The following is a 15121-nucleotide window of genomic DNA, read 5'->3' as shown; positions in this document are numbered from 1 at the left end:
CATCTTTATTCTTGTCAATCAATGAACAACACAGTATAGTTACAAGAAATGTAACAATGATTTTATAATAATATTTAAAGTAGTACAACGAACTAGATCTCCATATTTTATGTCAGACTAATCCAAAACTGCATAACACTATTTCGAGAGCAGTTCGATCGGTCAGCAACGTTGTATTTCATTATTTACATTTCGTTAGTAATATTTGAACACCACACATCGATCACCAACACACGAAACTTTACACGATCACGCCACGAAGCATGAACGATCGAAGTATTCAGAATCGATTAGACTCGTGATCGTATTCTATATTCTGTTACCCACGTTTTCTTTCAGGTTTTCATTTTCCGTAGCCAATCCACCGGTTTTTAATTTTTGACCGCGTATTCACCATCGAACGATATTTTATCGACACACGAGAAGCACCTCATCTTCGCTCGCCGATTTCTCTGTAATTTTGTACGCGTTATCGCGCGAGCACTTATATTGCGTTGTGTACCATAGAGAATTCGTAGCGAGAGAATATGCCTGAGTAAATGTAATTTCGCTATAGAGTAACTTTGAGCCAAAGATATCCTTTGGTAATTAAGATCCTTTGCATCCGCTATTTTATCTGTACTTAACTGGTGGTGGCTCAGTCGAACCAAATGTATTTTAACCCTTCGAGTACGGACGTTAAATGGTCCCGTGGTGGTCCGTGAATGGGTCTGCTTCATTCACGTATTGATAACATGATTGATATCTGTTGACATTTATTAATATCTGTAATTTTTCATAAACATATGAACTACAGAACTGGATATATTTGTATCAACCCTCTAATGCACTTTTCCTGAAGACAGAAATTCAAAAACTTGTCTGGTAATTAAACTATAGTAGTAACTGGCAATTTAGAGTTGTTAAAATTTGTGTTGTTCCTTATGGAAAAATTTAGAAGAAGGAGAAGATGTGTGTATAATAAAAAATGATTAAAAAATGTACTTATGCGTGTATGAAGGAGTCGTCACATATCTCTATTCTCAAAACTGATTGCAATCTGTAGAAAATCTTTTCTGTGTGGATCTAGACCCAATCACGGACCTCCATCCGTAAATCGCACTATATCTAACTCATGCTAATAATATACATTCCTCTCCCCCTTTCGAATCCCCTACTCCCCCAAAGAACAAAAGAAAAAACGAAGAATAAATCAATTGGAAAGTGCCTAATGTTGCAGCGTTCAATGGTTTGTTTGCAGATATGCGAATGTCCTCGTCCATGTACGAGGTGTTCAATTGGAATTCTAGCCCTGATCCTCCCTTAACCCCTGCCAAACATAAGAGAGCCAGCCTCTCTCTGCCTCCTACAACTGACATCTTTGCCATCGATGATAAGTCTGATAGCGACACTAGGCGTCCGATGATTCAGCGGGCTGCCAGTGGTGAGTCCTGAAGTCCAAAACGGCGATACAAAATGGAAAAAAAAGAAACAAAGAACAATTGGAATTTGTCCGCAACGGGGAGATTGTTCTGCTGTTCCAGAATGAGCTGTCGATACAAGATCCTTCTGTCTCTTGTTCATTAGCACATCGGGATACATTGCAAGCATGTCACTCCATTAGCTTTCATCTTAAATCGTATCTGTACTCTTGCGGGTACTCGTGGAACACCGACTTTAGATTTCATAATTTTAAATATTATGTCTCGTAAACATTTGCGTTTATTTCTTTTTGACAAAACGTATCTGTACATGAATTGATTTTTAACGTTTAATGTCAGAGGATATTAAGAAAAGTTAGCTCTATGAATATCTTAAGTCGAAGACGTAAATATTTCATTCTTGAAGAACGAATTTAATATTGCATCTTCACGTGTCTTTACACTGACTGTTTCAAAGAATTGATGTACATGTAAGATATGTACATGCATTTAAAACAATAAATATGACACTAGAATCATTGCTAGAAACGTTCTCGAGAAGAAGTTGCATATGTCAACCACACGATATCGAGTGAGAACCAATCTTTTATCAGAGTTCAATAAATAACAAGAATAGAAATTGCTAAAACACAACAGAGGCCATAGGAAACCACCAATTTATTGCATGCATGCTATGAACTTGCATAGACTGATTTCTTAACATCGAAACGGTTAAAACAGTAATAAAATGAAATACTCTTACGTTCATCACATGTCGGTGTTGCACGACGTACCATTAGTTATGACTGCATCTGAAGCTGTTGAAATTTGTTTACGGTACTAACACTTTTCCACTTCTCCTTGAAATTATCACCATATAGTTACAAACTAGTATCGTAGTTCTACTAGTAGTATTTTCCAAGTAGGATACGAAGAAGTTGAGGTGCCTCAATAATTAAATATACTTGACAATAACTTGCAGAGCACAAGCATCACACTCATAATCATTCATGAACTCGCTACATCTTGCATTCACGATTGAGTTTCGATTTTAATCCGCACCATGAACATTTTGTCAACCGAAACTCGTAGTAACGATTTCGAGTTTGTGGAATTCTTTGTACCGCTTCATTTTTCGCAGTGTCTCTTTCGTTGATCTTTTTTTCGCGCAAATCGTGGATATTGAACAGGAACACTTTGCCGTATCCGTTATATGCATGCATAGGATTTTGATCGCTTCGACGAGCGTCGTTTGCATGCGTCGTTTCGTTTTACACCGCTTTCGCAGTCGTTGTAGCTCGTGCACGTTCCCACTTTCGTGCGTTTCCCCGATTACACTGTTCAACTACTATTTGGATTTGTAACGTTATTAGAACCGCGTATACACCGAACACGACACTGAATTTTTATCCATGTTTGACAAATTACGGAAGTTATGGTCTCTTGTATATAGACTCAATGATAGACTCAATTTTTATGGTACATTGGAATGGAGACTTTGCAAGTCTCTCATGTTTTGAAATTCCTGAATCTTTGTCATTTTTGTACGGGTTATACAAATTTTTGTTGTACAGATTACCAGAAGAAATGTTCCAAGTTTCACAATTTTTAAATATATTCTCAAGTGTCTACATCTTCAAGTTGTCGACACAAAAACTTTGCACTTCAAAATGAAATCTCGAAAATGTATAAAAGTTCCATAAAGGTCCGAAAGGTTGAACAGCGTGATCGCAGTATAAGTAGATCCGCATGTCGCAGACCCACGACGTTCCTCGAAAGATCTTTCGCTTGTACGCACCGCAGCATGTAGAAGACGAAGTTGTAAGAGAGTAGATCCTAAGGGAATACGCTCGAATTTTGTTGTGTTTGTCGATGAATATTCGTACCGGGAGGTGCGCCTAGTGTTCTGTATAGTGCGGCGATTTAGTTGGTGGTCGCTTTCCGCTTCGCTTCTTAAGGGCTACCTCGTTGCAGGTGAAGAGAGCGACGGAACGCCGGGAACACCTGGCTCGGTTTATCTGCGAGTGAACAGGAGACGCACCGATCTGATGCCAACGATACCGTCGCCACGCGATGGACCACCGTCTTCAGGGCGCAGCTCGAGCGCAAAGGCCTTCACGCGTTCGCCAGGTAGGACTTACTCCATGTCCAGGCTGGACCAGCTGGCGCAGCCTCGGAAACGTCCGACAGAACTTAGCACACTGACGGAACAGCAAAGCCAGCCTCTGAGCGCTTCTAGCATGAGTCGCAGCATGTCACATTTAGCTGCGTCCGGGGGCAAGAGCCTGAAACGCTCAGATAACTCTCGTAGCATGGGCACATTGCCGGGCGCGGTTCCGGTTCCGAGACCAACCAGGGCCGAGAGACTTCGTCGCAAGGCCCGCGAACATCAGAACCACCAGCAGCAAGGTAAGATCGTTCTTGTGCACTCAACTCGGTGAACTTACATTGATCGTTTGAGCCGATGTGGTAAATATGTTGGAAGAGCTTGGGACACTGGGGTGAGTACTGCGATTTCTTTGTGCGTGCAGTAGGCTTGTCCCTAGTTTCTGAAGCTTGTTTAGATCTGACCGTAAATACGTTTCGAGGTCCTTAAGATATCCTGAAACCTGCAAGTGCTGCAGTCTCAAAGTTCAAAATCTCCTAATCACTACATACTGCAGTTCAACCATTTTGAAGCTCCACAACTCAGAAGTCTTATAAGTCAAATCTCTGGGATCCAAAGATTCGTCCAAAGTTCAACTATCTCTAAACCCCAGAAGTCCTAAACATCTAAACTTGCAGAATTCCTATCTCGCAAAGTTAAATCTAAAAAATCCATCAGTGTCCCCAAACTCCAGTGCACACAAGCTCTTCAAGAATCATTTCTTCAACAATTTTCAAATTGAAACAAAGAATAAGTTCACTAATAACAACGCTCAAACGATTAAATTACACTCTTGATTCGAAAAGGTTGCAAACAGGTTCTTCGATGATGAAGTTATTACAGTCCTGTTATCGACAGAGAAACATCCGTGTCTTATGCGACAGTGTCGCAATCTTGTTCGCTTTATACTAATCTTCGGTATAATCTAAACTTCTTACAGTATAATCAATACCGCACTCGTTCTATGTAACTTGAGTTGGGTGCACATGTGCATGCGTGTGAATGGAGAGTAGAGGAGCCATTGTGAATCAATAAGACAGAAAGTAACTACTGTCTTCGACGACGTGTTCGTTTATTGTCCGTAAAATTTATCGAGTTTTTAATAACGCTTAAGTGCTTCCATGTTTGTACAGAGACTAACAACTGATTTCTTAACGTTATTTCTTTAACAATTGTTCTCTTTCTTGTTGAATAATGATAATTGATTAACAAAAAGCTCCTACTAAAGAAAACGATCTCAGTTCTCACCGGCTTTTCGGTACCAGGGGTGAAGGTACGCTCTAACGTTCTCGGTAAGCCACATAATTTTTTATACTTATAAATATTATATATATATAAATGTATTTTATCACGTATACACACAAACACGTATTGTGCACGAAATTATTTCTGAGAATGTACAAAACGAACCGCAATCGTATTTAGTGTGCAATACATTTATAATCGCTCCACTTTCGTTTTTTGATTCTTTACTTTCTTGCTGTATTTATGAACAAGATTCCTTTTAGTTAATTTAACGTTGATTTTCGTTAGCCTGTTTCTTTCTCTCGATTATCGATGTACATAAATACATTTCACGACACGACCGACACGATCATGTATATTTTTTTTTCTATTTTTGGTGGCGGTGCTTTTCTATTTTAATTTCGCTACTTTTGTTTTAATCTACGCCCTAACGAAAGCAAATGAGTCAAAAACAGAGAGCGAAAGAGAGAGCGAGAGAGAGAGAGAGAAAGAGAGAAAAAAACGGAAAGTACCATCGAAGAGTTTGTCAACGTTTATTCTCTAACCTGTGCACCAACGCGATCTGACGCGATAATTCGACGGATGAAATGTCGCGTTGAAATTGTCGCGACATCGCCAAGGTGCAGTGCGTGTTGCACGACAAACTTACGAGCAAGGGTCGCAAATCGTCTATTTTCTATTTCAATTACACTTTGTTGACTTGTCACATTAAAAACATAACTATTCTTTATTAATTAAGATCGAAATTTAAGGGGTAGATTCATCAGAAGTGTTTAAAGTAGGGGTTTAACTCCTCTCAAATTTTGAGAGACTCAAGTTTCCCATCTTCAAGACAGCCTAGAATATTTAAGTCTTTACAAAGTTTCATTTTTCAAAAGCAGAGCAGTTTGCGTTTGCATAAGTTAGAATTCTGAAATGTCCACATTTACACTTTGAAAATACAAGAATTTAGAAATTTAAAAATCTTGAAAAAGGAGGATCTGGAGGATCAGAGTGAATTGCACGAGTCGACAAAGTAAAAAAGGAAGGTGTATAATTCGTGACCCTCGCTGTATAATTTTGTTCGGTGTTAAACGCGCGAACAAAAATGCACGAAACACGGAAATGAAGAGATGTTCACCTTGGGTGGGTACGCGTAGGCATCCGCAGCGGGGAGGTGACACCGAACAGCCCATCTCGGCCTCACAGCTCCATGAGTCAGCAAAGCGCCAGCAGTGTGGGCAGCAGTAACGTCAATCTGCGTCCTCGTACATCTGCCCCGCGTCGACCGCGACCTGCTTCTATTGCCGGTACCGGTGTTTCGATCACAGAACGACACAGTGAGCATCAATACTCTTCTTATTAATCGTCTACACGATATCCACCATTTGTATGTTGAGAGAGAACGAGAGCGAGAGAGAGAGACAGTCATCCCTTTCTTCCTTGAAAGAGGACTTTCGTTTAGATCTCACGTCTGATTGAATCTTTCCATTATTTCACTTTTGATTGGTTCCATTTTTGTTGTATTTTTTTTTACGTTACATTTTTACCGTTCCCGTTTATTTTTTTTATTATTATGTTTCGAGATTGCACATTTAAATACTCGCGTGTGTAGGATTAGTTTGGTTATTGATGTTGATCGTGAATTATTGGCGCAGATCTGGTGAGCGATACGAAGCTGACGAAGGATTCGAAGCCGCCACTGCCAAAGGTCCACAGCACTCCAAAGAAATCTTCTACCCCGAAAGCGACCGAAGTGAAGAAACCGACGGAGAAGTTGGTGAAGAATGCGAAGGCGTCACCGCGGATAACGCCAAAGGCCACTCCGTTGCAGAGCCCGGGCGCTGAGAATGCACCTCTTATTCGAGAATGTGCTGGGGAGATTATAAAGAACGAGGGGAAAGAGGATGCGAAATTGGAGGACAAGCATGAGGAGAAGAAGGATCAGGGCACCGAAAAGACACAGGTAACAAATACCAAAACTTTGTACAGTTGCTGAGTCACTTTCAAAGAACCTACAAGAGTCTGAGTCCCAGAAGTTATAATCTCCTATAATCCCAAAGAGATCAAGACCTTAAAGTCCTCAGATTTTAAGGACCCAGAGTTCTGAAATCTCAATGAACCTCAAAGTCTCAATAGTCCAAATTCAGCACATCCCAAAGTACCACATTCTCATCCACCCCACAGCAACACCATTTTCATAACATATTAAACTACTAGTTCATACATGAATTTTTGTTTTGCAGCAGGAAATAAGTGCAGCCGAACAGGGTAACGACGACGTGAAAAAGCAAGTGATTGTCGAGCAGCCAGTGTCTAAGCAAGCAAAGGACGAGACTAACTTGAATCAGGAGGCTCACGAGACACCTAAAGCCATCAAGAAAGAGGACACGAAGAACGAGAAGAAAGAAACGGAAGCGAAATCAGAAAGCAACACGGAAGAGCAGGTCGACATGTCAGGTAAGTTGAGCATAGAATTATGGAGTATGAATTATAGGCTGACTATGGACGTTTTGTAGCCTCAATGATCGCGAAGATCCGAATTACTACCGAGGAGGAAGCTAAGGCAGCCATAGCGGAACGCAGAAGATTGGCCAGAGAGCAGGCTGAACGGGAAGCGGAACTCGAACGCCAACGACAGGTAATTCGTGTAACTGTTTCGTAAACTGTGTTAACGAAGAAAGGATTCATGGAAGAATTTTTTTGAACAGGAAGAAGAAGCGCGTTTGGAAGCCGAGAGATTGCGTGCCGAGGAAGAAGAACAGCAACGTTTAGAAGAAGAAACGCTTCGTTTGGCCAATGAAGCTCGAGAAGCCGAGGAACAGAGACTGAGATTGGCGATCGAGGAAGCAAAACGTCGCGAGGAAGAAGATAGGAGAAGAAGAGAAGAAGAGGCTCGTCAGAAACAAGAGAAAGAAGAGGCTGAGCGAAAAGCGAGGGAAGAGGAAGAAAGGTTAGATGATTTCTTCGAGATCTGATAATTTGTCTGGATCAATGATGCGTTGAATCGCTTAACGATGGACGTTTAATGTTCTTGTTGCAGACAACGGATCGAAATGGCGGAACGGCTCAAAAGAGAAGAAGAAGAACGAATCGCTAGACGCAAACGCGTTGAAGCAATTATGCTTCGAACTCGGGGGAAGAATCAGAGCAACACACCTACCAAGGTACTATTTTAAACAGTGCATCTTGTTTTTGACCCAGTGTTGGTTTTGTCGTAAATGTGGGTAATGGTTCAGTTGTAATTAGTAAGATATAAAGATTGTAAATATAATTTTTACTTACATCGTTAATTATGGTAGCTTTAAATATGTGTGAGATTAATTACGTTTGATGCTTTCATGACTACCATGATTAAAGATGAAAGTAAAAAGTAAATATATGACGTCCATGTTGCGCAGGGAGAAGGTGGTGACGGTGATAAATTGAAAGAAGATAGTCCTAACGATGAGAATAAATCAGCGCCAGGTAGCAAAGTCGAAGATGTTATGACAGCCAGTCTGATATCTGAAGCGACCCAGCAATTTATTAGCGGAGAACAACGGGCTCATCATACGGAAAACAATACAACTACGGACATTGTGCATAATGGCACGCATAGTAACGGCATTAATGAAAATAAAATTGTATTGGATAATAATCAGGGTAATGTGGAAGGAGAACTGAACGGTCATCATACGAATCACGGAAACGGTATCAACAGTCAATCGATTACACTGGACAATGCCACCGTGTAAGTATATCAATTAAAAGTTACAGATTTGTGACGAAACATTTACATTAACATAAGAGTTACATATTTACATCTACCAACCGTCATACAAAAAAATAAAAGTCCAAGATATAACTGGATTTCTCATCGATAAAAGTAAAATGAAACACTGAAAGATTTACACATCGAAGAGCATCTCAAAGAATTGTAAGTTCATTTGTTTTTTTAAATCATTCGACAATAATATTATATGAATGAATGCCCGTGCAAGGCTTATATTTATCCGCTGATACTCCTCGACACGATGTATACTCCCATACCGTAGGAACTTTTCATAAATCTTTGGAAGTAATCATTTTTTCCTTCTCGGAGCGCTTTTTTCACGATTAGAGTAAGGAGATATTTTTCCAGATACGAAAAAGCCGTTCTTCTGATTCGCCGGTCGCGTAATTCCTATTATCGAGCATTTTAGAAACGTTATTTCTACGAAATCGATATTTTATCTAGAGTTTTGTGTGAATACGATACGTAAATATAATTGTATAAATATACATTCGATGCTAGGAACTATATTTATTAGCGTGCAATTATGATTAATTTTGGAAACGAGTTACGGCTAATAATGTAATTAATATAATATAAATAATTGCACAACACTAGCCATTATCTACGAAAAATGAAAAAAGAAAAATTGACTGATTTTTAGTGTTATTCACGCAAATATGTATGAACATATTCGTCGCATAAAACAAAGCAAAAAAATGTGTGATGCAGCTCATAAAACGATAGAAATCAAAATGCAAAAAAAAAGAACAGGAGAAATTAAATTCCAATCAAAACATGCACCACACGATGTTTGTAATGTCAGAAATATATGTGTTGACAAAATAATGTAAAAAAAAAAATGAAGATGCTTACGAAACGAATATATTCGTATACGTATATACTCTGTATTTCGAATTATTCAGGGTAATGCTCTAGTCATTTGTATAACGAAAGTTATTTATAGATTCACAGTGAATTGACAAAGAACGCACATGCAATGTGAAGTATAAATAACTGCCTGTGAAATTTTGTAGTGATTTGTCTGTTATCAAATGATTGTCTATAATAGTTGCTTTTTATCTACACTTTACGCTACATTGTCAACTACGATTTTAATAGAATTATTTTGCATCGTAATTTCGTCTTTTTTTCGAACAAAACATTGAGTGTAATGGCTAGAGTGCGAGCATTGTTTTCCAAAACATGAGTTATAACGAGATTGGGGTATACGCCACGTTAAATATACACACAGTAAGCGTAATCATTTTATAGCCAGAATTAAAAAGAGAAAAAAAGAAAAAGTGATTAAGTATAGTAACGTGCTTAATTGCTAAACTGAAGCATTCGCAATTAAAGAATAGCGAGATGCAGAACTATAATCTTGTACGTTTATTCTAAAATACGAAAGCACCAGTGGCGTAACTAGGAGAGGGGTCCGCAAGGTATAAAAATTTCCAAAATTCCAAATTTCCAGTTTCTAAATTTCGAACTTTCCAAATTTCTAAATTTTGAGTTCCTCAATGTCTGATTTTGAAATTTTGATAAACCCTAAATAGAAATGCTGGTTACGCCAATGGAAAGCACGTAATATAACGAGAACGTATTACCGTTAATGTGTACATAATGAATTTTGTTGTTTGAGATGTTTTTTGTGGTATGCTAACGAAAAGTGAAAAGAATGAATATGTACGCTATTCGTACACGCTATACATAGTCACTTATGCTTTCTTGAGATTTTTATCAGAGGGAACTGCTTATGAGATTTCATTGAACTCGATAGTGCTTTATATAAATATTATTATAACGCAAATGATTTAACCGTGTATTGTACATTGCAAAAGTAGTCAGAGCAATGGTTGACAGACACGAAGATGAATTTGATGGTAATTTATCGCTACTAAAGAATTCACCTAATCGCACGATTATACCAACAACTAACAAACTAATTACATGAAATATTATGATATATGCATATAGATATATCATCGGTAATACGAGAGGTACGAAAGAATGTATATTGTATTGTCTAATTATACTTATATATACTTATACATATATATTTTATAATTTGTATTTAATCCTGTACTAGTTAAAAATATAATATTTTTAGGTAGACGTTTAAAAGAAATCCGAGAGAAAAGAAAAAAAAAGATTAAGAAATTTAACTTATTATTGTACGTCGATTCTTTTTAGTGAATATGTTAATGGCATAAAACGTGTAATGTTATACGAAGCATGGAAATGTTAAACGATTAACAGAGCTATAGCGTTAAAAACCAACTAATGAATAATAAATTCAGTGTACATAATGTAAAGAAAGATAAATAGCATAAATTGAATGACTCATCTAAAAAAGTTTTCGTTGTAATTTTATCACACAAGCTCATCAAAGATACACGAGCTCAATTATTACTTCGTCATTTTTCTATCTTTTTTTCCGTTTTCTGCGATGAAACGGCAAAGTCATCTTTGATGAGCTATTACTTTATCTTTATCCTCCAATTAGTTACCATTTCAAGCTGATCATCCATGCCTTAAGTATATAATTAGTGTTACTACTAACAAGTTTTCTTATCGATTTTATTCTCACCAAATGCATGTTGTCAATTAATTCTGTTGTATCGATATGGTGTGGCTTGTGACTTTTCTTTGCTCTACTTTGTACACGTTCTTTATTGTTTGTGTTGTGTATCATCCAGCAGTACGTGTCAACTTACTGTCTACTTTTGCTATGTACTTATCGACCTTCACACATATTTTTCGACGTTATTCTTTAATGTGTGTTGTCGTTTTACACGATCCATTCCACGATTCCTATAGGAAACGAATATCGAAACGAGGCATGAATATCTGAACACGGTATTATTCTTGGCTATCAAATAAGAGAAATCCAGATAGCGAAATCAGGCGAATACGAATTAATCGTTGCAGTCAGATTTACGAACCTGCTGTATGGTAGTATCTTTGTACAACTGGGTGCAACGTAGGTTTCCCTTGCACAAGTTAAGGGGGAGGAACCTTTATTAAATAAAATTGAAAACTTCTCCAATTTTTAAATTCTCGAATCTCCAAATCTCACAATTGTGAATCCACGCTATTCCAAAAGAGCTTCCTTCCCCTACACAGCCATTTCCTAGGGAAGCCTATGTTCGCTGCTGTACATACATTATTCATTACACCTACTATAATTTTTATCGAGAGAGGAAATTTTGTTGCGTCTCAATTCTGTTTTATATATGGGGTGACAAAATTTGCTACTTTCATGATACAATAAAAGTTAAATGTCACCCTGTATATGCAGTTTCCGTTATGCTATAGAATTTTCTATAAGTTCACCAAGCGTATACGAGTGCTTTTTATAGCTGCTTTACAGTATCAAAGTAGCTGCCTTTCAGAATATTAGACGGCAATCTAGCATTGATGCAGAAATAGGAATAATCCGATTAATCTTTGTAACATTTTTCTTTCCAAAGATTTTTCTTTTTTATAATTCATATCTCGAAAAAAATAAGGTACATAGTTTATTTCTTTTCCTCGTTATGGACAATTTAGACACCTTAGATCTCATACTAGATTCCGAATAAAACGATCAAAATAATTAGACAACGCGTGTACATAATCTACCATCGGCTTGATCGACTTAGCTAATTGTAATGACGCGTTAGAAAATGCGAACACGAGGCAAGTAGTTTAGCGTAATTCGGCTATTATGTTTTTTAGTGTCTGTATGTTTCCTTTCGCTGATTTTGTAGCAAACAAAACAACGTGACCAACAACCTGTTAGACCTAACGGAATTCGACTCTCTCAGTAATAGCGGTAGTGGCCCAATACTCCAACTGACATCAAATATGGCCAACGAAGACACCCTCAACTCGAACCTAAATCCAGCAGCTATACCTTTCACTCCAATGGCCAACACATATATGCCTACCGCTGCTAATGCCAATGTAAATCCGTTCCAGGATACGTTTATCAACAACAAGCCACAAGATAATAGTCAAGTACCAGGTACGTGTACTTGTTAATCAATACTCACGTTGGGCGGCAGACTTTCGTTATACTGGAACGTCGGTATTTTATATATGGAGTGGGGTTATAGTACTAGGTGGGAATTATTCGGCGCGTGGAGTATTCCACGCATAGAGTATTCGGCGCGTGGAGAATTCGACGCATAGAGTATTCGACGCGTGGGGAATTCAACGCGTGGAGTATTCAATGCGTAGAGAATTCGATGCGTAAAGTACTCGGCGCGTGAGATATTCGACGCGTGGAGTACTCGGCGCGTGGAGTATTCGGCGCGTGGAGTACTCGGCGCGTGGAGTATTCGGCGCGTGGGATATTCGGTGCGTGGAGAATTCTACGCGTAGAGTATTCGGTGCGTAGAGTATTCGACGCGTGGAGTATTCGATGCGTGGAGAATTCGATGCGTGGAGTACTCGGCGCGTGGAGTATTCGGCGCGTGGAGAATTCTACGCGTAGAGTATTCGGTGCATAGAGTATTCGACGCGTGGAGTATTCGACGCGTGGAAAATTCGATGCGTGGAGTACTCGGCGCGTGGAGTATTCGGTGCGTGGAGAATTCTACGCGTAGAGTATTCGACGCGTGGAGTATTCAACGCGTAGAGAATTCGATGCGTGGAGTACTCGGCGCGTGGAGTATTCGGCGCATGGGATATTCGACGCGTGGAATACTCGGCGCATAGAATATTCGACGCGTGGAGTACTCGGTGCGTCGAATATTCGACGCGTGGAGTACTCGATGCGTGGAATATTCACGCATGGAGTACTCAGCGCATAGAATATCTGACGCGTAGAATACTCAACGCATGGTGCTTTCGACGCGTATAATATTGTCTCGAATTGACAAAAGTCCACATACAAAAGTTACTCAAGGCGCAGCATAACGAGAGTCCGCCGCATCAACAGCACCGTAATATGCAATATGTACAAAATGTAACACCAGTGTTCTTCATCTGCAGATCTTTTATCATAATCCTTGTGTTAAACAATTCTGGTGAAAGGAAGAAGAACGATCGGAGGTTGAGAATACCGTTGTTGCATTGCAACGAGCAATAGGTATATATATCTGTTCGAAATGACGTCATTGATGAAATAATGTAAATAAGCGCTATATCGATGTGTAGAGAAAAAAAGAAAAAAATGGAGATTTAAGTAGAGAATGGGGGCACTACGTCAGACAAACAAACAGACAAAAAATGAACACGAAAAAGAGACTTTTCCTTGAACGTTGTCACGAGAGATGTAAAATAATATATAATGTTAATTAATAATATTACGAAACAGCAAATAGGCACTCTGTTATAGTTTGCTATTAGACAAATCGAATCTTTTTAGAGGACCTTCGAAGAGAATTTAGACCTAAAATATTGATTTGAAAGTGTACGCGGATTATATATATATTTTATTGTATCCAATTTCGTTCGATTGATTTTACACTGTTTTATTTTCGTTTTTACTGTACTGTGAATTTATGGTCGAAAATTGAATTATGTCGAATCGGACACAAAAAGAGGAAAAATCGATATATTCGCATTTTTGTGTAACGCGTCGTGAACGAGTGTGCAAAACGGCTTGGCATAAACATAGCACAAGATTATGCATTGGTTGAAATTTCTTACAGAACTACATGTATCTGCCAAAATGACGTAGGAGGTAAGCTCCAATGATTGTTCTTACATAAGAGATAGTATAATATTACCTTATAGAATTCGAGTATAGAAAATGAATATATGTATAATCATATCTAGTAAGATCGTTCGCAGATATGATGTAAAAACGAGAAAAAAAAGAAACACATTTCTTCCATATTACATTTTGGGGCGTGCGCTCACTAGTCAAGCAATTTTACTGTTTTTTCTTGTTTTTTTTTTTTGTAATATTCTCTTTTTCCTTTTGTTTCTTTCTTTTATTTTTTTTTTAGAAAACTCACCTAATATTGGTACTCTAGGTATCCACTAGATTTCATTACCGATATATTTTCGCGAATCTAACATAAATTTTCTAGCTGTGATGACGAAGACGACAAAGACGGTGATTTGCTTTGTGAAATAGCCACTGCATACATTTACGGAATAAGAGAACGATAGCTATCCCGTTATTTTATTTGTTAAATGATCTTTTGCTAGCCGTGATAGTTGAAATGTATGAAATTGCGATTGACACGTTTCGATTGCAAAATAGCGCGATACGATGCAAAATCTAGTGAAGAGCTCAGCCTCGCCAGAAGCATATTTCATCGATAAATCAAACGAGTAAAAAATTAGATGTGGTCACGTTGCGTTGTCCCCAGTGGTGGCTGTTCATTATAGTGTTATCATACTAGTATACAGATTAGAAAACGATTATTCTAAAGCCTGATGTTATCGAGTAAACAACATTGTAATTGGGTGTCTAAGACACGAGTTATTTGTTACTGTTGTGGCATACTATTGTAAAATCGATATCGTTAGCATGCTTTGTGTTCAGAACGCTTGCACAAGTGCAGGTGCATAACACATCCGGCCCGTAAGGTCGTTCATACGAAAGATAATATAGTGATTCGATTATCCCGTAAGTCTTCAAGAAGCATAAAC

At 38.4% G+C, this 15121-nt stretch overlaps 1 protein-coding gene across 31 annotated transcripts in view; it reads left to right on the top strand.

The window, feature by feature from the left end:
* The window catches only part of LOC100883133 (uncharacterized), a 219695-nt gene extending 205222 nt beyond the window's left edge, over positions 1-14473 (top strand). For 22 of the 31 annotated variants that reach the window (XM_076538084.1, XM_076538074.1, XM_076538085.1 and 19 more), the window contains 12 exons: positions 1241-1423; positions 3375-3809; positions 4812-4838; positions 5931-6110; positions 6429-6736; positions 7017-7230; positions 7290-7411; positions 7482-7723; positions 7814-7937; positions 8172-8503; positions 12280-12536; positions 13508-14473. In XM_076538084.1, the coding sequence (XP_076394199.1) occupies positions 1241-1423; positions 3375-3809; positions 4812-4838; positions 5931-6110; positions 6429-6736; positions 7017-7230; positions 7290-7411; positions 7482-7723; positions 7814-7937; positions 8172-8503; positions 12280-12536; positions 13508-13521 (2438 nt within the window). In that variant the 3' untranslated portion in view covers positions 13522-14473. Of the gene's footprint in view, positions 1-1240; positions 1424-3374; positions 3810-4811; positions 4839-5930; positions 6111-6428; positions 6737-7016; positions 7231-7289; positions 7412-7481; positions 7724-7813; positions 7938-8171; positions 8504-10637; positions 11914-12279; positions 12537-13507 lie in introns of those variants that run through there. The other 9 variants (XM_012282861.2, XM_012282863.2, XM_076538059.1 and 6 more) reach the window with 8 other exon arrangements.
* Positions 14474-15121: the final 648 nt, after the last annotated feature.

This window comes from Megachile rotundata, chromosome 12 (assembly GCF_050947335.1).
Source record: "Megachile rotundata isolate GNS110a chromosome 12, iyMegRotu1, whole genome shotgun sequence".
Lineage (NCBI taxonomy): Eukaryota > Metazoa > Arthropoda > Insecta > Hymenoptera > Megachilidae > Megachile > Megachile rotundata.
The sequence above is the reverse complement of the archived record's forward strand: the minus strand, read 5'-3'. Positions and strand labels throughout refer to the sequence as shown.